Source organism: Diceros bicornis, chromosome 4, assembly GCF_020826845.1.
Source record: "Diceros bicornis minor isolate mBicDic1 chromosome 4, mDicBic1.mat.cur, whole genome shotgun sequence".
Lineage (NCBI taxonomy): Eukaryota > Metazoa > Chordata > Mammalia > Perissodactyla > Rhinocerotidae > Diceros > Diceros bicornis.
In genome coordinates, this window is record NC_080743.1 from 25924629 (window position 1) to 25952127 (window position 27499).

A 27499-nucleotide genomic window follows, 5' to 3' on the forward strand; every position below is an offset into this window, starting at 1 on the left:
TTCATTATTCTTTCCTGGAGTTCCAGGGTCATTCTTCTTGAGGACCTGGCGTCTCCTCCAGGTGAGGGGTTCGAGGTCTGAAATTGGCTCAGATCAAGGCTAAGAATTGTAATACTTTTTATTGGGGCTAAAAATCAATAGCCTCCTCATAAACCATCCTTAACTTCATTGATTCTTTTCTCCCTATCCCTTTTGACCATGGTCTGTTGATCATCTTCTGAATTCTCTATGGTCAGGTTAGGCTGTCACTCTAACCTTGCTGTTCAACTATCACTGCATCCACTTGGAGTCTGATGTTTAAATGCCAACACCTGGCCTCCATGTGTCAGAGTTGCTCATCCCCAACACTGTCAGGAGTCCAGTTCTGCAATGGCATGTTGTCCCACCCACCCTGACATACAGCAGGGAGGCTGCCACCGAATGTTAAGGATGACAGGATCCCTCTTACCAGTGCATGTTCTTGTTTTTCAGTAATTCTAACACCTTAAAGCTATAATTCAAAGATAGACCAATGTTACTGCAATAAACAAAAAATTAAAAAAAAAAAAAAGAAAATAGAGGCCTCTCTAGCTAAGATTTTAAAGGATTGCCCGAAACTTTACGGCTTAGTTTTGATGTGAATATAAGGATTAAAAAAACAAGTCCAAAATGAAAACAAGATTAGAATGCAAATTTTGTGTTTTCCAGCACTCTGATTCTTAGCCTTAAATCCCTCATTAAACTAGCTGATGTAATAACATCAGCAATGAGTAATTTACCATCTAGTGGTCAGTTTCACATTTCTATTAGTATTTATTAGTAGTACTATGCTTCACATTTTCTTTTTTATTTATAAATAGATAATACCAGCTTTCTTTACAAATTTCAAAAGATAGAATATATGATGAAAACTATGTGTCCCTGCCACTCATGATCCCACCCAGTTCTCCTCAGAAGGAACCAACGTTACTAGTTTTCATGAATTCTTTTTTTCCACAGACACCACACTATACACACTGTATTGCACCTCATTTTTTTCACCTTAAAATATATCTTGAAGAATATTATATATAAGTTTATGTAACTTCTATTGTCGAATTATTTAATAGCTATCTATAATTCTACAACAGGTATGTACAAAACTTTATATTATCAATCTTTACATTAAAAGAAGTACCTCAATGAATCTCATTTATGTGTGTGTGTGTTTTTTTCCTAAAAGTGAACATGTATTTTTCCATGTATTTTCCTAAAAGTGAATATGTTAAATCAAGGCATAAATACATTAAAATGTAAGAAATATTAGGACAACTTCTAAATAGAAATTGTACACTTTACACTCCCATATAAGACTATTTTTCCATACCTTTCTAACACAATTTGGTATCAAATTTATTAATCCTTGTCAATCTGAAAAGTGAAAGATTATATCTGGTGGGTTTAGTTTTATTTCTCTAATTATGAGTGAGGTTGAATATCTTTTATTCAATTTAATCCTATTTAAGCTAAAACACATCAAAAATAGGGTGGAGCATATATGCACATTGTATAATTTCCTTAAAAGAAAGAGAAGCTAATCCTATTTAATCAGTGAGCTCAGGCCCTTCAGCCCCCAGTCAACTACTTTAGCAGGAATAGACAGGATTGCAGATGCTTCAGTGGCAAGGGTGTTCAGGGCCCGTGCAATCCAGGGAGTTTTATCCTTTTCTGTAGTCTCAATCAAATTTCTCAGACGATTTATCTCTGCATTCATCTCCTCAGATTTCTTCCTAAATCCTTCATTAAGCAGCTCCTCTTGGTTCTAAGACAAAAGGTGTGGGAGGAAGAAAAGGTAAACCTTTGAAAATCTCCATTTTCTCAAGAGTCAGATATTATATTTAAGAACTTCGTTAAACTCTCTTTTACACAGAAAAGTACTGTTTCTTGTTAGATCATCAGAGGATAACATTTGAAGCAGATAATATCTGCTGAATTGGACCAGGACAATGAGAGGAAGGATAGTTTACAACTTTACTAATATTCATGCTCAACTAGGAGTTTGCTAGGGTGCTAAGCCAAGCATGAGGACAAATGCAATAACATGTTTCCACCAAAAATGTGGGTTAGGAGGGAGCCGTTAGTTCACTTTCACAAATTTTCAGTCCCACTTGGGATGGCATGGTCACCCATACGGTAGAAATAATGGAAACTTATAAGCTGATCAAGAAATCTGATATAAACACTTCTAGATGGGAAAAGAAAGAATTCCCACAATGCTATGTGGTGATTTAGGCAAGCTATCCACACCTAGAGACAACCGCAGCAAATTTAGAAGGTGTAGGCTCGCTATACTTCTAAGTCTTGACATATCTGATAGTTTTAGGTCAGCATAGATCCAAATTAGAACCTTTGGTGCTGGTAGAGTTCCTGATAATTGACAGTGATCTTGGTGATGCACCTGGTTGCTGCTTATATTAAAAACACCTGGTTGAAATATCTACTTGATAATCCATGAAACCCTGTTTAATTTGGGCTCCAGGAGATCTTCCTAGAATCCTACCAGTATAGCAACTCAAATCTTGGAGAGTTTATTTATATTCTCCAACAACTTGGAGGGGCCACAGTCATCCTGGACTCTCCAGTGTCTCAGTGTGGAGCAAAATTCAAAGGCCTCTCAAAAAGCCAGGATGCAGTATGGTGACTCTGATGAAGTAAAGGCAGTAGTGCTTCTCTCTGATTTTGCTTTAACTTTCACCCATTCCTTCCTGATGTACCAGGGCCATGACTGTCAGGAACTACTGAGGCCATGTCATACTTACCATCAGCATGTGCTCCAGTATCCTTCTCTGCTCTCTCAGATCATTCTCTCCTTCCCACTCCAGCTTCCTTCTCAGTTGGGCTAGATTTTCCTTCAGGCTTCTCTCTTGAGCCTCCATCTGCTGCTGCTGTTCCCACAGTTGCTGCCTTAGCCATGCCTGTTCCTCCTCTGCTGCCTCCTTCCTGGCTCGCTCCACTGCCCCATGAAGGTTTTAGAAAGAGAAGAAAGTAACAGATCAGGCCTGAGCTCTACCACCTTGAGAACAGAGACCAAATTAAATCTGAAAGAGAGAGTGAGATATCTCAGAATTCCCTCCCATGGCCACACCATCAAGAGCAGATTTGAGAATGTGATGGAAAAGGCCTTGATTGTCTGGCTGATGCTCAGCCACAACTCTGCTTGTTATTTTCAGATTCAGTAGAATGTGCATTTCACAGAAGGACAGGAAGCTCAGGATTTTGGAAAGATCTTCATTTGATCTTTGCTGGGCACTGCAGAGGGCACTGCAGGAACCTATCTTCCCCCCTGAGAGTTGAGCCCTGCCCCGTACCTGCTGTGGCCTTCTCCCTTTCAGTGAGGGCTCTGTCTGCCTGCAGGATGGAGTTCTCTATTGCCGCCTGCGACTGCAGGAAGCTCTGCAGGACCTCGTTCGCCTGAGGAATCAAGGAGGAGCAAAGAAGTTAGATTCCCAGAGGAAATTTGTTCTGTACAAACAAGTCCATCCACATCATTTTTACTTTCTTCTTAAAATGCTCCAGAATCCCAACAAAGTGTCCAAGCTCCTTAGTGTGAACAGAGACCCTCCTGATCTCCCTCAAGTCCCTCTCCCAGTGCAACTTCCCCCTCCTCGCTCTAGATTTCAGCAAATCAGAATTATGTGCAGCTGCACAAACCCACAATCTCCGATGCTTTCATATATTTGCATGTTTACCTGCGGCTCTTCCCTTTGGACAACATCTCAGCCCGGACAACATGTACAAATACTTCAAAACTTACATCCCCCTTCTCTTCTGGCAAGTTTTCCTAGACTACATGCCTAATGTGAAATGCAGAGTCTACTATATGCTGATGTTCTTCCCTGCCACTTGCTAGATGTGTTATTTTAGGCAAGTTATTTAACCTTCTTATGCCTCCTCGTTCACATCTATAAAATGTGGACAATCAGAGTAGATGCTTCATAACATTTTTGGAGAATTAAACTAAAATGTCTAGAGAAAGAGCTGAACAATATGCATATAAGCAATAGCAGCTCAGTAGATGTTCATTGTATTATTATTGTTACATTTATTACCATCACCAATGCAGCCCAGGATCATAGATTCATGAGTGTTAACGCTCTGTATGCAATTGTCTATGTATTTGACTTCGTTCTCATTTTTGATCTGCCTTGAATGCAAAGACTCTGCCTTTAACCTGTAAATCATCAGCACTCGGCAATTAAATGTAATGTTGTTGGATGAAGAAATGAATAATTTCTGTTCTGTCTCTTGTGGATTTCAGAAATCCATACTCATTTTTGGAAAATGGACATTTTTACTCTCCTCAGGAATAAATAGCAAACATTTCTACTCTCCTCAGATCTGAATAGCAAATAGTGGACCTTAAAAGCTAAAGCTGTCACAATATCCCCATGCTCTCTTATTACCCACAACTGGTGCTGTGCTCTCAGATTGTCAGGAGACACCCTTGGCTCTATTCTGTAGGCTTCCCATGCTCTGCTTGTTCCTCACCTTCACTCCTTTCCTGGGCACTTGCTGATAGTCCCATTCAATCCTTTCTTTTGCTTTCCTGTAGAGCTTGTATCCTCCAGGAACAGAGAAAGTTCCTGCTAAAATACTTTCCATTAAGACCTTTGAAAGTTGATCAAGTTTAGCCTGGCAGTATTTAACAGATGCCTCTTCATTTTGCAGCAAGAAACCCTCCTTCTTATTCTTTATGATTTCCTGCAAGAGAAATGTAGAGGGATGTCACCAGAAGAAAGGAACAGAGGAAATAAAATTCCAAAGAATCTTAGATATGTGGTCTAACTGTGGCCCTTGTAAGAAAAGCATTCTAGAGGAGCAGCACAAGCAATGTAGCAAGAATTAAGAGATTTATTCCCAACTCTGAAAACTCTCTCCAAGACCCTGCTAAAGCTTCATAACCTTCCTGGGCCTCAGGTTCTTCATCTGTGAAATGTTGAGGTTGCATTGCATATGCTCTATAGTTCCTAGTAGCTGTAACATCCTGTGATTCTATCTTCAAGAATACAATGACACAATTAAAAAGAAAATAAATATAAATCATGAACTTTTAAGAGAGTCTTTCCAGGGAAATCAAGTCTCCAGGAATAGGAGTGAGTACACCTAGAGAGCAACCAGCTCAGAAACGACTTAGAAGAGCTTTGGAACCACGCCACAACTCACTAGGAGAGGAGAAATCAATGCTGATTTTGCTTGAAAGATCAGACAGATCCTGGATAAATTTTCCAAGCTTTGAGGAAAAAGAAGGAAATAGAGTCCTTTAGAATTCTTGCTCATGAGAATCCAGACTATTTTACCCTGTATAGGAGATGAGCTATGGGATGAATATGTAGAACTCCAGGCATCATTCCACAAGGGCAAGTATCAAGAAGGGCAAATGCTAAGACAAAGTACCATGAGCTTCTTCTGGAACTCCTGCTGGTCATCCTTGAAGGAGTGCTCCATGAAGACTGCAATAGCTTCCTTCTCACAGGCTGTGTGCACACCTAGCAGCTCCTGGAGCGTGTCTGTGGGGAATCTTATTCTCTGGGCCATCTGCTCACTGTAGTGGTCAGCTGCCTTCTGCATGGCCACTGAGTTTTCACACTGGGCCAGAGTTGTCACTGCATTCTCCAAACAAGGAACCCCTCCACTGTTGATAGTATCCACATAGGTCACAACCAGAGTCCCCAGTCCTGAGTAAAGCAGGAAACAGAGATAAATGTCAATTTCTCACTCAATGAGATTACGATTCTAAAACCATACACACACTCTGCCACACACCTACTTACTTCTACTATTATCACCTTCATTTTCACATTTACTCCTCTTCTATTTCCTCCAGGCCATCACTTTTGAAAAATGTTAAGTACCTACCTTCACCTAACATAATCAGAGGTGTCTGGAAAAAAGCATTTCACATTAACAAAAAATAAGAGAAAAATAGACCACACAGGAAGGTAAATTAGGGAAGATAATTCAGATAATATTTATTCTGAATTCTTAAGTTTCCAGTGGACTTTCAGGGACTCAGAAAATACTATTTATTTGGATTGGTTTAAACTCCCAAGAAGTCTCCTTGAGAAAAGCACTTATTATATAGGACTTCCTTGAGAAGATAATGTACTCTATTTTTATACCCAGTTAGTGATTTTATCATCAATGGTGGGGTTCTTCTTAAATGTGGGAACTCCAGATATCAGTGACAATGTTTGGGGTTCTGAAAAGGGATTTGTTAATCCCATGATGAGAGATAATTACTGAAACACATATACATTTCTCTCTAGGGTGTAAATAGTTATTTATACACTTTTATACAAAATGAAACAAAACTACTGAAAACATATTATAATTAAATAGTCAACATATATTATGCCACTCAGGAATATGATTTTGAAAAAGGAAACTCACGATTCCCAGTGACTTTGACTCCTTCCCTGAGGGTCTTTGTCCTTGCCTTGGTGAAGATATAAGAACAGAAATTATTTGATTGTTCCTTGAATTTAGGATCTAATTGGTTTTCCAAAACATCCTCAATACAGGCTAGGAGCTCCTTTTCATGTGTTGGCCGGTCAAAGACAAAACACTTCCGTTTTGGAAAAAAATGCTTGATATACTCTCTGGTTGTGTTGGAATTTTTAGCTTTGGGATTTGCATCTGAGGAAGAGAGAAAACGGAGTTATAGTAAGCACAGTCTTGGAACAAGACAGCTAAATATTTTTATAACTGAGGATTTTCGATCGTTGGAGACTTCTGTGCTTATAGAACTCCTTTAACATATTCATACAATTGCAAATCAAACTCATATGAATGACATATCACTGGAGAGAAATTTTAGGACATCTGCCCCAGGTAAAAAAACTTATGGCTGGTATCCACAGAGCCAAACACGGTGCCTGATTTGTTAGATGTTTATCAAATGAATGATATAATGAATGATGGTCAAATATTATTCTGGCCTACTCCAACCCATGTTGGAAGTAAACTGTAGGAACAAAATGAAGAGGAGTAACAAACAAAGATAACGGAGTAATGATTAACATAGGACATATGATACCTTATTCAGCGAAGGAAAACTTCATTGATTGATGCTAATAAGAATTCATATACTACAAATAAGACTATTTTTTAGTAGAAACTCTGAAGACTAAACACGGCCTACATGTAATTTAAAGAACTCACCACTACTCCATAAACATCTTGGTTTTGTCAAGTATTCACTCACATAAATGCAATTCATTAAAAGATTTTATTAACTTAAAATGAGATAAGTGAATAAATATATTAGAATAAAAAGGATGACATGATGAGGAAAGTAAAAGGAAGGATCTGGCTATTACCAGAAATAATAAAAAAGTTGTTCCGGTTCAAGATGCGATGCAGGAAGATCCTGAACTCACCACCTCCCACAAACACACCAAATCTACAAATATATATGGAAGAATTTCCTCTAAAAAAAACCTAAAAAGTCTTGGAGCAACCCCTTCACATTGGGCTGAGAGGGAAACCACATTGAAGTGGGTGAAAAAGGCTGAGACAAAATCTCGCCATAAACCCCACACCTGGTGCTGTGACCACAATCAGGAAGGAACTCAAAACCCTGAGCTTTTCCCTGAGGTCATCTCAGACTTTAAGACCAGCTCCTGAGAGACAAGCCTCCAAAATATCTGGCTTTGAAGACCAATGGGGCTCATGCCCACAAGACCAATGGGGCTGTGGTGAACTGAGAAATGGCTCTTAAAGGGCTCACATGCAGACTCACCTGCCCCAGAGCCCAGTGCAGAAACAGCCCTTTGAAAAGTGCCCAGACTTTATGTGAAAGACTCATTTGCTAATTTTAAAGCATTGGTCTGAGGGGCCTACTGGGATATTCTCTGGAAACAGAGGCTAGTGGATGCCATCTTCCTGCTCCCAGTCTGCCTTGCTAAAGCGAACAGGTGCCATCTTGTTAAAAAAACATTTATTTCTTTTCTTTTCTGTTTGCTTTTTGTTTTTTTTCCTTTTCACTTTCTTTTCCTTTTTTTTTTTTCTCCTTTTGGTGAATGCCATCTTGGCACTACCTTTCTGCCTCACTTCAGCCAGCGTATACCGTATTTCCACTCTTTCTCTGCCATGCTCCAGAGTGCCGGTATCTCCAGGGAGGGAGCTTCTACACACATCCAGTGCCCCAGTTTTTACGTCTGGTTACTTTGTTTTTGTGGCTGCCACCCAGGGAATGTCCCTTGATTGTCTGGCTCTGGAGGCTACAGGGGCTTGCATTACTGGGTCCCAGGGGACTGAAATAATTTAAAAGACAGTTTTTGGCAGACTACCATCCCTAGGCATTGCACAGACAGCAGACTAAAACACCTCCAGCTTTTTTGTGAAAGAGGCTTTTTTGTTTGTCCTTGAGCTTCAGCCTTAGGGACAGGCTTCAGGTTTGGCAGACATGCAGGGGCTGCAGAGATGTGTTCAGAGAACATAGGATGGGGACGTCATCCTTGCCCTCTCTCTCTCTCTGCCTCACTATAGCTCACCAGTATCTCTTAGAAAGGAGCATATACACTCATTTGGTGCCCTGTTGTTTGTGACTGCTGTCCAGGAGACACTTCCAGATCACTTGGCTCTGGTGACCAGTGGGGCTTATGCTTGTGGTCCCACAGAACTGTATGTATTTGCATTTTTAAAGCTGCTGTCTGAGAGTCTGGCTTCCAATCAGCCTGAATCTAGGTACTAACTCAGATCCTCCCCTTTGGGACACTGACTGGTCTTGGCACACCCTCAACTACTAGGAGATATTAAAAACAAAATAGGCAACTTGGACAATCACAAAGGTTTGAGACACAACCAGGAGCCAGCGCAGGGTTAAACTATGAGGTTCATCTCCTACATAAGGCCAACCCTTCAAGACTGAGAGAGGTGACTGTTTCATCTAATGCATAGAAACCTATACAGAGAGTCGAACAAAATGAAGAAACAAACAAATATGTTCCAAACAAAAGAACAAGATAAAACCTCAGAAAGAAAAAAACCCTAATGAAATGGAGAAATGTAATTTACCTGATAAAGAGTTCAAAGTAATAATCATAAAGATCCTCACCAAACTCAGGAGAAGAATGGAGGAACACAGTGAGAACTTCAACAAAGAGATAGAAAATATAAGAAAGTACCAAACAGAAGTCACAGAGTTGAAAAAAACAATAACTGAACTGCAAAATACACTGGAGAGGTCAACAGCAGACCAGATAAAGCATAAGAAAGGGTCAGTGAACTTGAAGACAGAGTAGAGGAACTCATCCAGTCATAGCAACAAAAAGAAAAAAGAATAAAAAAAAGAGAATATAGCTTAAAGTAATTATGGAACAGCATCAATCAGACTAATATTCATATTACAGGAGCCCCAGAAGGAGAAAAGAGGGAAAGAAAAGGGCATAAAAATTATTTGAAGAAATACGGGCTGAAAATTTCCCTAACCAGAGGAAGGAAACAGACTTCCAGATCCAGGAATCCCAGAGGGTTCCAAATAAAAGGAACCCAAGGAGACCCACAGGAAGACATATTATAATTAAAATGTCAAAAGTTAAAGACAAGTAGAAAATTTTAAAAGCAGCAAGAGAAAGGCAACTTTTTGTGTACAATAAATCCCCAAAAGACAATCAGCAGATTTTTCTGCAGAAATTTTGCAGGCCAGAAGGAAGTGCTATGATATATTTAAAGTGCTGAAAGAGAAAAACTTCCTACCAAGAATATTCTACCCAGCGAAGTTATCATTCATAATTGAAGGAGAAATAAAGAGTTTTCAAGACAGGCAAAACCTAAAGGAGTTCTTCAGCACGAAACTGGCCTTATAAGAAATGTTGAAGAGAATTCTTTCATCCGAAAAGAAAGAGTGCAAATTAGTAACAAGAAAACATATGAAAGTATAAATCTCATGGGTAAAGGTACATATATAGTAAAGGTAGTGGATTAATCACTTATAAAGTTAGTATGAAGTTTAAAAGACAAAAGTATCAAAAGTAAATGTAACTACAATAATTAGTTAAAGGATACACAAAATAAAAAGACGTAAAATGTGACATAAAAAACATGAGACATGGTGGGATGTAGTAATAATGTAGAGCTTTAGAATGCATTCAAACTTAAGTTGTTATCAACTTAAAATAGATTGTTGTAAATATAGGTTGTTATATGTAAGCCTTGTGGTAATCACAAAGGGAAAACATATAGTAGATATACAAAGAAAGTCATCAAACCACAAAGGAAGAAAGCAAGAGAAGAAGAAAGAAACAGAGGAACTATAAACAATCATGAAACAATTAACAAAACGGCAATAAGTACATACCTGTCAATAATTACTTTAGATGTAAATGGACTAAATTCTCCAATGAAAAGACATCGAGTGGCTGATTGGATAAAAAATAAGACCTACCTATATGCTGCCTACAAGAGACTCACTTCAGAAACAAGGACACACACAGAATGAAAGTGAAGGGATGGAAAATATATTCCTTGTAAAGGGAAACCAAAAGAAAGCCGGAGTAGTTTTACTTATAGCAGACAAAACAGACTTTAAAACAAAAACTGTACTAAGACAAAGAAGGTCATTACATAATGATAAAGTGGTGAATCCAACAGAAGGAAATAAAATTTGAAAATATTTAGGAGTACAAATACCGTAAATATTTAGGAATGCAAATATTGTAAGTATTTGTAAATATAACATTTGTAAATATTATAAAAATATAATATTAGGATATAGTATTTATAAATATTTATATATTTAGGGGCTCTCGATATAGCAGCCCCTAAATATACTAAGTATATATTAACAGATCTAAAGGGAGAAATAGACAGCAATACAATAATAGAAGGGTACTTTAGCAGCCCACTTACATCAATGGATAAATGATTGATACAGGAAATCAATAGGGAAGTGTTGGCCTTAAACGACATGTTAGACCAGATGGACTTAGATATATACAAAACATGCCATCCAGAAGCAACGGAATACACATTCTTCTCAAGTGCACATGGAATATTCTCCAGGAGAGATCACATCTTGGGTCACAAATCAAATCTTAACAAATTTAAGAAGATTGAAATCATATCAAGCATCTTTTCTGACCACAGTGGTATGAAACTAGAAATCACTTATAAGAAGAAAACTGGAAAAAAAACAAACACATGGAGTCTAAACAACATGCTACTAAACAACCAATGGGTCTTTGAAAAAAATCAAAGAAGGAATCAAAAAATACCTTGAGACAAATGAAAATGAAAATACAACGTTCCAAAATCTACAGGATGCAGCAAAAGAAGTTCTAAGAGGGAAGTTTATAGTGGTACTGGCCTACCTCGGGAAGCAACAAAAATCTCAAACAATCTAACCTTATGCCTGAAGGAACTAGAAAAAGAAGAATAAACAAAACCCAAAGTTAGTAGAAGGAAGGAAATAATAAAGATCAGAGTTGAAATAAAGGAAATAGAGACTAAAAAGACAATAGAAAAGATTAATGAAACTGAGGTGATTCTTTGAAAAGATAAATAAAATTGACAAACTTTTAGCTATATTCACCAAGAAAAAAGAGAGAGGACTCAAATAAAATCAGAATGAAAGAGGAGACATTACAACTGATACCACAGAAATACAAAGAATCATGAGAGGTTACTATGAAAAATTATACACCAACAAATGGAACAACCTAGAAGAAATGGATAAATTCCTAGACATATACAACCTTCCAAGACTGAATCATGAAGAAAAAACATTTGAACAGACCAATTACTAGTAAGGACATTGAATCAGTAATCAAAAACCTCCCAACAAACAAAAATCCAGGACCAGGCTGCCACATTGGTGAATTCTACCCAGCACTCAAAGAAGAATTAACACACGTCCTTATCAAACTCTTCTAAAAACTAGAAGAGGAGAGAACACTTCTAAACTCTTTTTATGAGGCCAGCTTACTCTAATACCAAAACTAGATAAGGACACCACAAGAAAAGAAAATTACAGGCCAATGTCCCTGATGAACAAAGATGCAAAAATCCTCAACAAATTTAGCAAACCCAAAATGACAATATTTTAAAAGGATCATTTGCCATGATCAAGTGGGATTTACTCCAGGGATGCCATCCAGGCATCCCACTTGATCATGGCAAATAGGCACAAATCAATCACTGTGATACACCACATTAACAAAATGAGGAATAAAAAACCAAATGATCATCTCAATTGATGCAGAAAAATCATTTGACAAAATTCAACGCCTACTTATGATAAAATCTCTCAACAAAGTGGGTATGGAGGGAATGTACCTCAACATAATAAAGGCCATATATGACAAGCCCACAGCAACCATCATACTAAATGGTGAAAAACTGAAAGCTTTTCCTCTAAAATCGGGAACAAGACAAGAATGCCCACCATTTCCACTTTTATTCCACATGTATTGGAAGTCTCAGCCAGAGCAATTAGGCAAGGAAAAGGAAAAAAAGTCATCCAAATTGGAAAGGAAGTAAAATTGTCATTATTTGCAGAAGACATAATATTATATGTAGAAAACCCTAAAAACTCCACCAAAAAACTGTTAGAGCTAATCAATGAATTCAGTAAAATTGCAGGATACAAATCAATATACAGAACTCTGTTGCATTTCTATACTAATAATGACCTACCAGAAAGACGAATTAGGAAAACAGCCCCATTTATGACTGTGTCAAAACAATAAAATACCTAGGAATAAATTTAACCAACTAAGTGAAAGACCTGTACACTGAAAACTGTAGGACATTGATGAAAAAAAAATTGAAGACAAAAATGAATGAAAAAATATCCAGTGTGCACAGACTGGAAGAATTAATATTGGTAAAATGTGGATACTATTCAAAGCAATCTATGGATGCAAAGCAATCCCTATCAAAATTCCAATGCCATTTTTCACATAACTAGAATAAACAATTCTAAAATTTGCATGGAACCACAAAAGACCCCAAATAGTCAAAATAATCTTGAGAAAAAAGAACAAAGCAAGAGATATCACACTCCATGACTTCAACCTACACCACAGAGCTATGGTAAGCAAAATAGTTTGCTATTGGCATAAAAACAGACACATAGATCAATAGAACAGAATAGGGAGCCCAGATATAAACCCATGCATATATGGTCAATTAATTTGCAACAAAGGAGCCAAGATTATACAATGGGGAAAGGACAATCTCTTCAATAAACGGTGCTGAGAAAACTGGACAGTCACATTCAAAAGAATGAAACTGGACCACCATCTTATACCATATACAAAAATTAACTCAAAATGTATTAAAGACTTGAATGTAAGACCTGAAACCGTAAAACTCCTAGAAGTTTTACATAGGTAATAAGCTCCTTGACATCAGTCTTAGTGATAATTTTTTGGATATAACACCAAAAGCAAAGGCAACAAAAGCAAAAATAAACTACATCAAACTAAAAAGCCTCTGCACAGCAAAGGAAACCATCAACAAAATGAAAAAGCAACCTATAGAATGGGAGAAAATATTTGCAAAACATGTATCTGATAAAGGGCTCATATCCAAAATATATAAAGAACTCATACAGCTCAATAGAAAAAAAGCAAACAACCCAATTAAAAGATGGGCAGCGGATCTGAATAGAAATTTTTCTAAAGAAGACACACAGCTATCCAACAGGTATCTGAAAATATGCTCCATGTCACTAATCATCAGGGAAATGCAAATCAAAATCACAATGATATATCACCTCGCACCTGTTAGAATGGCTATTCTCAAAAAAACAAGAAATAACAAGTGTTGGCAAGGATGTGGTGAAAAGGGAACCCTTGTGCACTATTGGTGGCAATGTAAATTGGTATAGCCACTCTGTAGAAGAGTATGGAGATTCTTCAAAACATTAAAAATAGATCCATATGATCCAGCATATGATCTACTATATTGTCCAGCAATTCCACTTCTGGGTATTTATCTAAAGAAAACGAAAACATGAACTTGATAAGATATCAAGTTCATTGCAGCATTTTTTCCAAGGGCCAAGATACGGAAGCAAACCCAGTGTCCATCAATGGATGAATGGGTAAAGAAAATGTTACAGGGGCCGGCCCCATGGCTTAGCGGTTAAGTGCGCGCACTCTGCTACTGGCGGCCCGGGGTTCAGATCACGGGCACACACCGATGCACCGCTTCTCCGGCCCTGCTGAGGCCGCGTCCCACATACAGCAACTAGAAGGATCTGCAGCTATGACATACAACTATCTACTAGGGCTTTGGGGAAAAAAAGGAGGAGGATTGGCAATAGATGTTAGCTCAGAGCCGGTCTTCCTCAGCAAAAAGAGGAGGATTAGCATGGATGTTAGCTCAGGGCTGATCTTCCTCACAAAAAAAAAAAAAAAGAAAAAGAAAATGTTGCATATATTATGTTATACATATTATATATATATATCATACATAATATATATATCTTACATATTATATATATAAATGTTATAAAATATTTTCAATCATAAAAAGGAATAAACCTTTGCCATTTGAGACAATATGGATGGACCTTGAGGGCATTATGCTTAGTGAAATAAGTCAGACAGAGAAAGACAAATACTGTATGATCTCACACGTGGAATCTAAACAAAAGAAAAATCCAGCTCCTAGATACAGAGAACAGATTGGTGGTTGCCAGAGGTGAAGGGGTGGGCGAAATGAGTAAAGGTGATCAAAAGGTACAAACTTTCAGTTACAAAATAAATGTCATGGAAATGTAATATACAGCATGGTGATTATAGTTAATAATACTGTATTGCATTTTTGAAAGTTGCTAAGACAGTAGATCTTAAAAGTTTTCATCATAAGAAAAAATTCTGTAATGATGTATGGTTATGGATGTTAACTAGATTTATTGTGGTGATCATTTGGCAATGTATAAAATATTGAATCATTATGTTGTATGCCAGAAACTTATGTAATGTTGTATGTCAATTATACCTCAATTTAAAAAAAAGAAATAATGGGGCCAGCCCACTGGCGCAGTGGTTAAGTTCACGCACTCCGTTTCGGCAGCCCGGGGTTCGCAGGTTCGGGTCCTGGGTGTGGACACATGCACTGCTTATCAAGCCATGCTGTGGCAGCGTCCCATATCAAGTAGAGGAAGATGGGCATGGATGTTAGCCCAGAGCCAATCTTCCTCACCAAAAAAAAAAGAAAGAAAGAAAAGAAAAAGAAATAATTAAAAAATATAGACCAAAAGTAGATTGTCAGATCTATTCAGGGTGTAAAGTCACTTTTTGTAGAAGATACAACTATCCAAGCACTAGACATTTATAACCCTGCTTGAGAGGAGCAAGAACTGAGGGAAATATATTCTTCATTGTGATTTTACGCCTAACAAGTCATTGTTTTCAAGACAAAAAGGGGAAAAGCGCAATAAGGAACACAAGTGTCTGGTCTTTGAAAAGTTTTAGCATCCATTGTCTTTGGGTGTTAGGGTACAAATTATCTTAGTTTTCAATATGTGCTCTGCATGAAGCCCTGCTCTTCGTGGGTGAGCTTAGCTGTAGTCACTAGAACTCATCAAGAAATAACAACCTAGGTCCCAGACACCATTGCTATGGGCCTGGACCCAGTCTCAAATACAAATGCAATCCCAGAGATGATGGACAGTGTTTAGTAGCTCCCACCCTCTACTGGACCATCCACTGCCAAGGCCATGCTCTGATACCTGGAATCAGCTTCAAGGCATTCTCCAGGTACTCATCTTCTGTGATAGGGTGACCGTGTAACTTTAGCTCCAGGGTAAAATCCCGCACAGTCCAGATAAAGTCTGGAAAGAAGCTCACGAATTCTGTGGCACCTTTTACTCCATCTGGTTTGGGGGAAGACTTTGCCCTGATGAGTTCTGTGAGCTCTGTCACATAACTAGGACTTGGCTAAGGAAAAGGAACTTTCTAGCCACAATTCCCACATTTCCCTCATAAAAAATTACTATAAACACTCTCTTTTGCCTTGAGTCTCCTCTGCTCCACCAAAGGTAACTCAGCCACGGGGAAGAAGAATCCCATTTGTTCTCTATTCTCATCAATTTTTCAATAAAACTGGGAAGGATACTGCAGTTTCTCCAAGGCATCGTTGTTGATGGTGCTTATGCTGTTGTAGACCAAAGTGCTGCTCAGAAGCACAGCCAGGGCAAAGATCCACGAGTCATTCTTAGAGTCACCCTAGAAAATGTATTAGAGAAAGCACTTACTAATCTTCCCTTCAGAAACCCACTCAGTTATTTGTTCAATCATTTTTCATTTGTTATTTTCAGATAGGACAGTGTTGCTACAAAGAAAACATCTTGAAAACAGAATTAAAGGCAAATCTCAGCTTTGGCAATTATATTGACATCGCTTGTGACCTCAGTTTCCCCATCTATAAAAGAATTCTAATACTTTCTTCAAAATGTCCTTTTTTTCTGAATGGGATGAAATAAGATAATATGTATTAAAAAAAAAGTAGAGTGTCTTTTGAGCAATTAGCTGCTTAGTAATAAGTGACACCACGTGTTCATTTAACAAAAAGTGAGCTACAAAATACATACTGTGCTAGTCACAATGGGTCACTCAAAATAAAGCCAATTAAATTAAATATTTATGGACTACTATTAAATGTTACACATGTTTCTTAGTTATAGGGAAGCAAAGATAAATACAATAATTGTTACATTCAAGATGACTATCTCATAGTATTTACAAACATTTGAAAAATGAATGCAACAAGGATAATATATTCAAAAGGTTACACACTAGTTGTGAATCTAAGCAGTGAAACCGGTAGCCATTATATTGGATAAAAATAATGAATCTGTCAAAGGGGAACAGAAGATGTTAGAATTAGAGAAAGAGTGTGTGTGTGATATTAAACCTCCCTAGAAATTTCTTGCTGGATGTTAAAGGATTTGTAAAATGTAGACTTGAAGAAATGAAAGAAGCATGTAAGTACAAAGATCTACAGAAGCAAAATGAGAGTCAGAATGTAATAAGCATAGAATTATGTGGTCTGACTGGCACAGAGCAGAGGATGGGTGCCGAAGATAAGGCTCAAAAGCAAGCTCCTGTGCAGGACGATGCAGAGACTTGAAGATGGGCAGAACTGTTTTCGTGTTGCCTAAATTGTTGTGGAAGCCAGCATTTGGTTGTAGTATAAACAGTGTGTAAGATCTGGCCTGTTCTTGGAAACCCTTGAGGAAATGCAAGTGCTGAAATCTAAATCTAGGAATGGGGAATTGTAAAAGAAATATTATTGATATACCCCATTTCTCAAATTCTAATTATTTTGAGTAAATGACTAAGAACAGAAGAAGCTGGACTTAGGGAAGACAATAAAAGTTTAGACACCAAGATTCTATCTTTGTTTGATATGTCACCTTATAAGGAAGGACAGAATTTCTGCCTCCTTTTAGGCAGAAATGAAGACCTAGAGAAATATGGCCATTGCTTCCAATTTAAAGAAGAAAGGAGGCAGATAAGGAAGGGCAAAGAGAGAGAGACAGAAATAGCAGAGAGAGAGAGAGGAGATCATTCATTTTACCCATAATATGAAGACAAACAAACTAAAATCCGTATAAATAAACTTCCTGCCTGTCAGTGTCTATCTTTGAGTCTGCTTTCCAGGAAACCTACCTTGCCTACCCACAACAAAGCACTGATTACTTGGTATTATATTGGACTGCATACACATTGTCTCCTCAACTGGGCAGAAGGCTCTTTGAGGGCAGGGCCTACACTTTGTTCAGTAATATCTATAATACTCAGCCCAAGACCCTTTAACTCAGCTTCTCAATAAAGGTTTATTAAAATGGATGAAATTATGCACTTCAGTGCTCAGAAATAAAAGATCTTACCAAATATACCACATTATCTGTTCTTAACTAGAATTGACTTTCAGAGACCAAAGTATGCCTCCTTCGATATAGTTGGATTTCAGTATTTCAGGAATAGTTCACAACAGTTAAATTACAAAGGATCATGAAGAGATAAGGAGAAAATCCAGTATGAAAAGGATCCATCTGTGACTCTCTATCTTACTTTTTCCACATCGCCCAGGCCCTCGGTGTCCAGAAGGACCAGGGTATGGTTCTGCTTAGAGGGGTGAGGCACACACCACATCCAGATGCCCTTGGTTTCAGACTGCACTGTAGAGCCTAGAGGGAAACCTGAAGGGAACAAGAGAAAGCAAGATACGGTGACATGACAGCAGATAGGCCAAGAAGCCCATGGGCTACAAAATTAGAGTTACAGGACTGTAAGCGCGCTCGGATATCGCATGGTGCTTTTCCCCATTTCAAGGATGTCCAATGTTGTGTGTCATCTAACTACTCATACCTTTAGCGGTCAGACTCTTTCATATAAGTTTGATTTATACAAAATGCTAAATTCTATTTCCCAGTGTAAGAAAATTTCTATTCATGTCTATGTGGCCTACCAATGAACTAGATGAGAGAAAGGGCATGCTACACACAAGAAAGCTTTGATTTTTAAGTGTTCAACAATCATGACTCCCTAAAGAAGTTAAGTTACTTGAATGTATTATAATTAGATCAAGACCTTTCAATAGTCTGAGGAATAAACAAGATAATTTATTGAATACTTATTAAGTACCTATTATGTTCTAGGCATTGGGGATATGTTCAAGACTCAGGAGATACAGCAGTGACTAAAATAAACAGAAATACCTGCCCTTTGGAGTTTTATAGCCAATGAGTGCTAAGAGTCTGCTAACTTATAGCCAGCATATGGGCCAGCCAAATGAAATCTGGTCTTAATGGACCAGGGAGAAAGGAATGGGTGGAAAAAAAAAAAAAAGCACACTTTTATAAGCCCTCATAAAAAGTCATGGCTGTATCTCACTTCTTACTTGTTTTGAAGATGCTGTTAATCACAACTAATTCAAGGGATCATAGCAACAGTTAAAACATTCTCTAAGAGGAATATTAACATCGCATCATGTTCATGCTGATTTTTTCCATATTGAGGGAAAACAGATCTTCTGAGAGCCCTGCATAAAACCAGGATAGAAGTGTTGATGGGTAGTTGATGCGGATTCTATATTCTCATTTTCTGCCCATGAAACTCAGAAAGTTGTCCTCTACTTTTCTTATGACTTTTTTTTTATACGTGAAATGCTCTTTACGTTAAACCATACTCACGGACTGTAGGATTTGGACATGCTAGTCTATAAGATATTCAGCAACACCTAGGTATTGTGCTCTAATCAGAAATTTTATAAAGGCTAGTAAAAGCCACATAAAGATAACAGTGAGCTAAAAGATAAACATTCTGATTTATTTTTCTTTTATTCAAGTAAAAAAGCATTTACTGTGTACCCACTACGTTCTACACACTGTCCTTGTTGCTGGAAATTTATCAGCAAAGAGTCCAGGTAAAGTTTCTTGCTCTACAGATTTTAATTTTAATATAAGAGAAAAAACACTCAACAAGTAAAGATGTAAATAAACTATGTTCATATTGTGTTAAATTTAAGTAGAAGAGCAACATGAGACAGGATGGTCAGGGAAGACCTCTTTGAGAACTGACGTTTGTGCAGAGCTGTGAATAAAAGGAGCTAGCTGGTGAAGAAGCAGCAAGCATTGCAGGCAGAGTGAACTACACGTGCGTAGGCCTGGAGCTAGAAAAGGGCTTGCAATTTGCAAGAATAAAAAGGAGGCTAGTGTGGCTGTAGCGTAACCAGTGGTGAAGAAAACACATCAAATGTGTTTGAAGGAATAGGAAAGACTTCATCATAGTGGGTCTCCGAGGAGTATTTATTTTATATACGTATAATGACAGCTTAAGGAGAGTATTAAAAGCAACTAGATTAAAGATCACTCTGACTTCTTTGAAGAGAATTATTAGAGAGGGCCAAAGTGGAAGCAAGGAGGACACTTCGGAAAAAAAGACAAATATTGCATGCAAAAGTTGAGGGTGACTTAGTCTAGGATGGTAACATAAAAATGGAGAAAAAGAGACAGATTTGATATACGCTTAGTAAGAATAACAAGAAGTCTGATGCATGAATTGGATGTGGGAGACAAACCAAGCGAGGGATGTGGTTTGGGACTTAAGACTGAAAGGCTACAGGTACACTAGAGAAGAAGATGAATGAGAAAGCAGAAAGTGTGTTTTATTTTGCTTTGTTTTGATTCGTTTCATCTGGGTTTAGAAGCGGGAATTGATCAAGATTTTTATTGTGAACATGATAACTTTAAGTGGACAACTTTCAAAAAGAAAAAAATCAGGTGGTTATTTGATTAATGAGTCTGAAAGTCAGAAGAGATATTAAGGCAAGAAATATCAATTAGAGAGGTATCAGAATAAACATGACATTTAAAGTCCGTAGATTGGATGAGATCACTTGGACAGGGTATAAACAGAGGAGAGAAAAGATCCCAGGGCCAAGTCCTGGAGAGACCTATGATTCACACAGCTGGAAGAAAAGTTGGAGGCTGATAAAGTTGGAGACTGAAAAGAGAAAAGTTGGAGACTGAAGAAAACTAAACACAGAGATAGGAAGAAACCCAGAAGAGTGTGGTGCCTCAGAAGCCAAGGAAAGAAAGTATTTCAAAGAGCAGGGAGAAGTCAACTGTGAGATATGATGTCGAGCAAGGGACTAAGATGGATACAAAGAAACATCCATTGAATCAGATGAAACAGGGGTCGTTGGTGAATATAACAAGAGCATTCAGTGGACTTTTGGGCTTAAAACCAGAAAGAAGTCAACTGAAGAAGAGGTGGGAAGAGGAGAAGTGAGAAAAGGAAATTGAGATGATATATTTTTGCTCAAAGAGAAGTAAAAAGAAAAAGTGGAGTGGTAGTCATAATGAGATGTGGGGTCCAGAGAGAATTTCTAAGATGATAGATATCCAAGCATGTTGGTTAGTCAATAAGAATACTCTAGTAAAGAAAGGAAAATGTGATGTGGGAGACATCACTGCAAGAGCTCAGTGCCTGGCAGGTTAGAAGAGATGGCTTTGAGAGCACTAGCACAAGAGATTTTGGTTATATAGGAAGCAGAAACAGCAGGAGTAAGAATTGGAAAGAGAAAAACGTCAGGTTGCCATTTTTCTGGTGAAAATTAGAATTAGATGTGTTTAATAAGAAATTTGGAATCTCCCTTCATGTTACCCTGGAGGAGTGGTGAGAAGCTGAGATTCAGCTGGGGTCAAGCAAGTAGCCTCTGTCACAGGACTTCACTCACCAGTCTTTTCTCTTGCAAGACAGTTCATCAAGTAGGATTTTCCTGTACGATACAGCCCAATGATGGCCACGACCACCACGGGTTGAGAAATCTTGTTAAGAATCCTTACAGCTTTCTGGTTCACGGACAGATGTTCATTCTTGTTTTCCACCAAACATATGGGAACCAACATGATAGGTCCAGACGCCATGGCAACCTGCAAACCCAAAAGAGTCTTTCTGTAGAAATAAGATCACAAATCCATTCTCTGCCTCAGCATTAATCAAAGCATCTGTATATCAGCAAAGGGCTGGTGGAACCTCTTTTCTTGACTATGGCTCAAAATGTAGGATAGCATTAGGAGACCACAAGAGGGCTTCCTCCATCATCATCTCTGATGGCGGTAGTGATGAAATAGCAGGTAGTACCAGCCTCCAAAGTTTACTTTCATAGAAAACCAAAATTCAAGCAATGCTTATCATGCGTTGAGAGTCTACATTGCGCTGAGCTCTGTGACACGTGCATTACATACCTGACCTCGCTGGTATTTATAAGAACCTTGCAAGTTTGGGCTTATTATACCTATTTTGCATACGTAGTAAAGTTCAGAAAGACTGAGGGATTTGCTCAAATTTACATATGAATAAGTGGTAGATCCAGGATTTGAAACCAGGGAAATCTGTGTCACTATGACATGCTTTGCAACCACTTACCTGGCAGAATAATCTTTCTCGACAACATTGATTACCCCATATACTCCTCGATCAGTAATGTACAGGGGCTTTCTATTGACTCTGCTATAACAACAACGTGTTCTCTAATGTATTAGTGTGATGACATGGGTTCCTCTTATTTCTGTAGAGTCAGGCCCTCATTCCAGAAAACACTCAGCAGTTTCTTGACCAGGCTCTTTCCTTGCATGATCAGTGTTTCATTGAGGGCTCCAGGTCACCTAATATTTTTTGAATGGTATGCTTTCATGTTTTCATTCTTTGATACCCAGTGTTATCAATACTGTCTTTAATTTATTTAAATGCTTTGGATGAGCATCTATTATATACCTGAAACTGTGGTTGTTTCCTGGGATAAAATTATTTATAAGCTATAGCCCCTGCCCTCAAAGTAATACTAGAATAACTGTATCCGTTAGGATTAGGTTTAGCTGTGAGAAACAGAAAAAAAAAGGCTCATGAACAATTTAAATATACTACTGTCTTACATAAATTCCAGGATTAGTAGTCCCACATGGGTAGGAGAAATTTGTTTCATACAAGATTGGGGCCCAGGACCCTTCTGCCATATGCTCGGCCAACTATAAGCGGCAGCCCAAGGTCCAAGATGGTGTGCTACCATATTTATAGTAAGAGCAGATTGGAGAAGGAAAATGACACGTCCCTCTTTTAAGAACTCATCACTTCTACTTAAAAACAATAGATCTTGACTTATCCCACTACCGTGTCCAGCCACAGAGGAAGCTGGAATTACTATGAGTATTTTGGGAAAACATGTACACAGCAAACAAGCAGGTATTCTATTAGTATAGGAGTAGGGACGAAACAATATAAGGGGACAGCTACCGTTAACCATCTCAAACTAGGAAGGTGGTAGGCAATACAACATGGATTACAGTTCATGGTTCATCATACTTATAATTTGGGGGACAGGTGTCATGTCTGTCTTGTTCCCAGCTTAGACCCCAGGCTAGACACATAGAATGCACTCAGTCAACATTTGTTACACTGAAATCCTCTTGAGGAAAGAGGTCTATGTGAGTGATATGCACAATTGAATCATGTGTTGAGATGACTTAATTCAGCTTAAGAATACAAAAGAATAAAAGCCTTGGGGAAATCTAAGGGGTGATGGTCCTGAGAGAGCATGGAGTTTCAGAGGCAAGGTAGACAGAGTAAGCATCCAGAAGAGAGGAGAGGCCAGCAATGTTAAATGCCCAGAGAGGTCACTGCAATTGTCAGCAGGGAGGCCAAGGATGATCTAATGGAGCACAGATTTACTAGAGTGATGGAACAGGAGCCGGAGCTGGAGGAAGGAGTGGCCGTGTGGAAACGAGGGAGGTCCAAAGAAGGCAGCTACCTTTCAAGAAGGAAGAATAGGGTCTTAAGAGATATGTGCTCAAGTATTCAGCGGTAAAGGGTCATGGTCTCTGCTTCTTACTCCCCAAAATAATAATCAGAATAAGACTGTAAATAGAAGAAAATACACATCTATTTAAAAAGAATGCAAATGTCACAAAATGTCACCAGGAGTAAATCCAAGTAAAATGTATGTGATATTTCATTGTAATATTAAAATTTCAAGATAATTCAGAACTATTTTTCCAAAATAAAAGTTTAGTTTGAAACAAGTATTAAAAGTACTACTATTGCAAATTTTTGATTATTTTTATGTTAAAATTGTTCTCTATGATATCTCTAATTTTTTTTTCTTTCTTTTTTTGTTTTGGTTAGGAAGATTAGCCCTGAGCTAACATCTGTTGCCAATCTTCCTCTATTTTGATAATTTTATTTATTTATTTATTTTTTCCCCCAAAGCCCCAGTAGATAGTTGTATGTCATAGCTGCACATCCTTCTAGTTGCTGTATGTGGGACGCAGCCTCAGCATGGCCGGAGAAGCGGTGCGTTGGTGCGCGCCCGGGATCCGAACCCAGGCCGCCAGCAGCGGAGCACGTGCACTTAACCACTAAGCCACGGGGCCGGCCCAATCTTCCTCTATTTTGTATGTGGGATGCTGCCACAGCATGGTTTGAGGAGCGGTGTGTAGGTCCATGCCCAGGATCCAAACCTGCCAACCCTGGGCTGCCGAAGCAGAGTGCATGAACTTAACCACTGCAACACTAGGCCGGCTCTTAAATTTCTTACTATAAGACTATGTAAAAGCATTTAGTTGAAATGCCTCAAATATTTTTATATTTTATTTGTTAAATATTCAAAACATCTATTGTTTTCAAAATTTTCCAGCTCCACGGTTGACTACTTATGTGACCTTAGCAAGGAGCTTAACCTGGTTAAGTCACATTTTAAATAATTATATGAGAGTTATAGGTGAAATAACTAGTCGTACCCCAAGGCTTAGTTTGAAGTTTAAATGAGATGCTATAAACATTCATCTTAGCAGAGTGTCCAGCACAAAATAAACTTTCAGTAACTGCTTGTTGAATTAGATGAAAATTAATCTACAAAAACCACAATGACAAATTGGTCCATTAATGTGTTTCAGTGCATTCTATAAACTGTAAGTTACAGAGACATAAGGTGTGAAAATAAATTTTTCATCAGAACAAAACAATAATCAGCTGAAAACACACCATTCCTGTTCACCCTTCCTTTCTTGGATCCTTCAGGCTCTGAGGAATAAGTGACATGGACGTAAAACATGAGCCCCTAATAGCCACATTATAATCACTAGATGTGCATACCCTCTCAGGGACAAGATTGAGGGAAACTGCAAAAAGATGTGAATTTTACTGCAAAATCTATTTTAAAAATAGAAGAACTTGTGAAAGAACTACAGCTGGGAAAGTACTACAAATTTTAGCTTCACATTAAGAAAGTAGTGTTGTTCACTCCTGTTCAGAATTGGTTTTCAATTTTGATGTATATAAGAGTCATCTGGAATGATTGTAAAACCCAGATTCCCAAGCCCAAGAGTTTATATGTATAACAAAAGCCATCAATGATTCTGATGTTTCTAAGGGACACATGTCTATGACAAAACTCAGTTTTGATTAGAATTATTTTTATCTGATAAGGGTCTGTGATGTAGGGACAAAATTCATTCCTACATGAAGATTTTTAAAGCCCTTATTCCAGTGCTCTAAGACACTATCTGTTCCACTAATAATGATAACGATGATGATCTCCTAGACGAAAACTATCTTTACTCTCTGTATCTATAATCCACCATTTCTGTGAGAGGATGGTATTTGATTGGGGAGGTCTGTAAAGAAAAATGAACCTCCTCTTTTGAAAATCGGTTAGAAAATGCGTACAGAAGCACTTTTTTCCAATTTTTTAATTGTGGTAAAATACATATAGCATAGTATTCACCATCTTAACCATTTAAGTATTATCGTTCAGCAGTATTAAGTACATTCATGTTGTGTGCAATCATCACTGGAATCGATCTCCAGAACAGTTTTCATCTTATAAAACTGAAACTCTGTACTCATTAAACGATAACTCCCCCTGCCCCATTTCCCCAGCCCCTGGTCACCATCATTGTTTTTTCTTCTCTATGATTTTTACTGCTCCAAGTAACTCAAATAAATGGAATCATACAGTATCTGTCTTTTTGTGACTGGCTTACTTTTCCTAGCATAATATCCTCAAGTTTCATTCATGTTGTAGTATATGTCAGAGTTTCCTTCATTTTTAAGACTAAATAATATTCTATCATATGTATCTATCACATTTTGATTTTCCATTCATCTATCCATGGACACTTGGGTGGCTTCCACATTTTACCTATTGTGAATAATGCTGCTATGAACATGCGTGTACAAATACCTCTTTGAGAACTTGCTTTCAATTCTTTTGGGTACATACTCAAAAGTGGAATTGATAGATCATATAGTAATTCTATTTTTCATTTTGGGAGAACCACCATACTGTTTTCCACAGTGCTGGTACCTTTTACATTGCCATCAACAGCACACAAGGGTCCCAATCTCTCCACATCCTCACCAACATTTTTATTTTCTGTTGTTTGATAGTAAGCCATCCTAATGGGTATGAGGTAGTTTCTCGTTTTAGTTTTGATTTGTATTTCCCTGATGATTAGTGATGTCAAACATCTTTTCATATGTGTATTAGCTATTAGTATATCTTATTTTGGGAAAGGTCTATTTAAGCCTAGGAGGTGAATCTAATGTGGAGTCAGGGTCAAGAACCAGTGATGAGTCTATCCTCATGCATATTATAATGAGAAAAATTAAGGTCATGGATGAAGAAAATGTCTTCTCCCCCCAGAAAAGAGCCAGGAAGAGACCCTAATCTCCCATCTCTCCAAGCAGGGTTCTTTCTACTCCACTTGCTGCTGTCCTGGTTATGTGACACGGCACAAGACTGTCATCTTGCCGCTACCACTGGCCCAAATCAGGAAACGAGCTTTCTCTGAACCAAGCCAGCAACTGAACCCTGCAGTCTAAACTATCAGGCTACATTCTCCCTGACCCCTCCACTCCTCGGATACCATTTTGAATCAGAAACTGAGAGTTTTAATCTCAAAATTAAGGTGCATGCAAAAGGAAGTTGATGAGTTAGCATTTCCGCTCCACAGTTCAGGTTAGTGTGCTCAAGATAAAGCTCCCAGTTGTTTCTCCCTCTTCCTTGCTCCCTTGTGTCCTCCGACTCTTCTGTTGCTATTTTATAGAAGTTGAAAACAAACTGAGGAATTTTTTGCATTCTCACAAAGGAAACAGAGCAAAAAACTGAACCTGAAAATAAAAGTAATTTGTGTAATTTTTTTTTTTGTAGGGACCACAGATTTGGAAACAGTGCAGCCAAAATACAGGCTTAGACTTCAGAGTTATTTTTAACAGTTGATTAGCCAGAGTGAGAATGAATTATTTCATATTAATACAGTTGTGTAGAATCTTTGGAATATTAAATACGGTTAATACAAGAAAGAATTTTCTAATATTTCAATTGTATGTTGAGCATCATCTTTTCTCTCTGTTTCTCCAGTGTCCAGCAAGGACCAGTCAAGAAACATCCCAGGAAGGGAGAAGGGAAAAGGGAGGGAGCGACTCCACCCAGTGCCTCTGCCAGGGGGATGGGGTTTGGACCCTCAGTCCAAGAAAGGACTTCAGCCCCCTTTCCGCAAATGAGGTAGGACGCACTCCTCCTCCTCCCATCCAGGACTCTTTGCTGCAGCCCTGGGTAGATGCCCAAGGAGGAGCAGCGCATCCCGGGACACAGTGCGCGCGCTGTTGCCTCGCAGCCGCCTGGGGTTCAAACGGAGACGCTGAGCTGCCCGGACAAGGAGCCTCCGGGGCCACACACTGTCCGGCCCCTGCGCCGCCCGCTGCCTTCCCGCCTGCCGGAGTGGAGTCTGCGCCTGCCAGTGCGGAACGTGCGCTTGGGAGTTTATTGTTGTTTGTTACCGGGGAATTATGCATGGAAGACCAAGTTTAGGAGCGAACTCACCTTGCTTGGGCGCTGCAGCCAGGGGACAAGTTCTCAGCCGCCCTCGAAAGCCCCTTGCGCTCCTGCTGCGTCTGGCTCCTCCGGATAGCGACTGTTCTCTTTAGAAGCTGAAAATCAGCCACTTATTACAGCCAAG

At 38.5% G+C, this 27499-nt stretch overlaps 1 protein-coding gene across 2 annotated transcripts; it reads right to left on the reverse strand.

The window, feature by feature from the left end:
• Positions 1-622: 622 nt before the first annotated feature.
• LOC131404141 (guanylate-binding protein 6-like) lies at positions 623-27499 on the reverse strand. 2 transcript variants are annotated; one of them, XM_058538468.1, is made up of 11 exons: positions 27364-27499; positions 21220-21437; positions 18051-18178; positions 16090-16199; positions 15704-15900; positions 6409-6654; positions 5413-5693; positions 4507-4719; positions 3327-3429; positions 2778-2971; positions 623-1780 (listed from the first exon to the last, which is right to left on the reverse strand). In XM_058538468.1, exons 2-11 carry the CDS (start codon positions 21407-21409, stop codon positions 1559-1561), a joined length of 1884 nt encoding a protein of 627 aa, XP_058394451.1. In that variant the 5' UTR covers positions 21410-21437; positions 27364-27499; the 3' UTR covers positions 623-1558. The 2 variants fall into 2 exon arrangements, with proteins under 2 accessions (XP_058394451.1, XP_058394450.1); XM_058538467.1 differs by having other exon boundaries at positions 624-1780; positions 21220-21415; positions 27364-27498.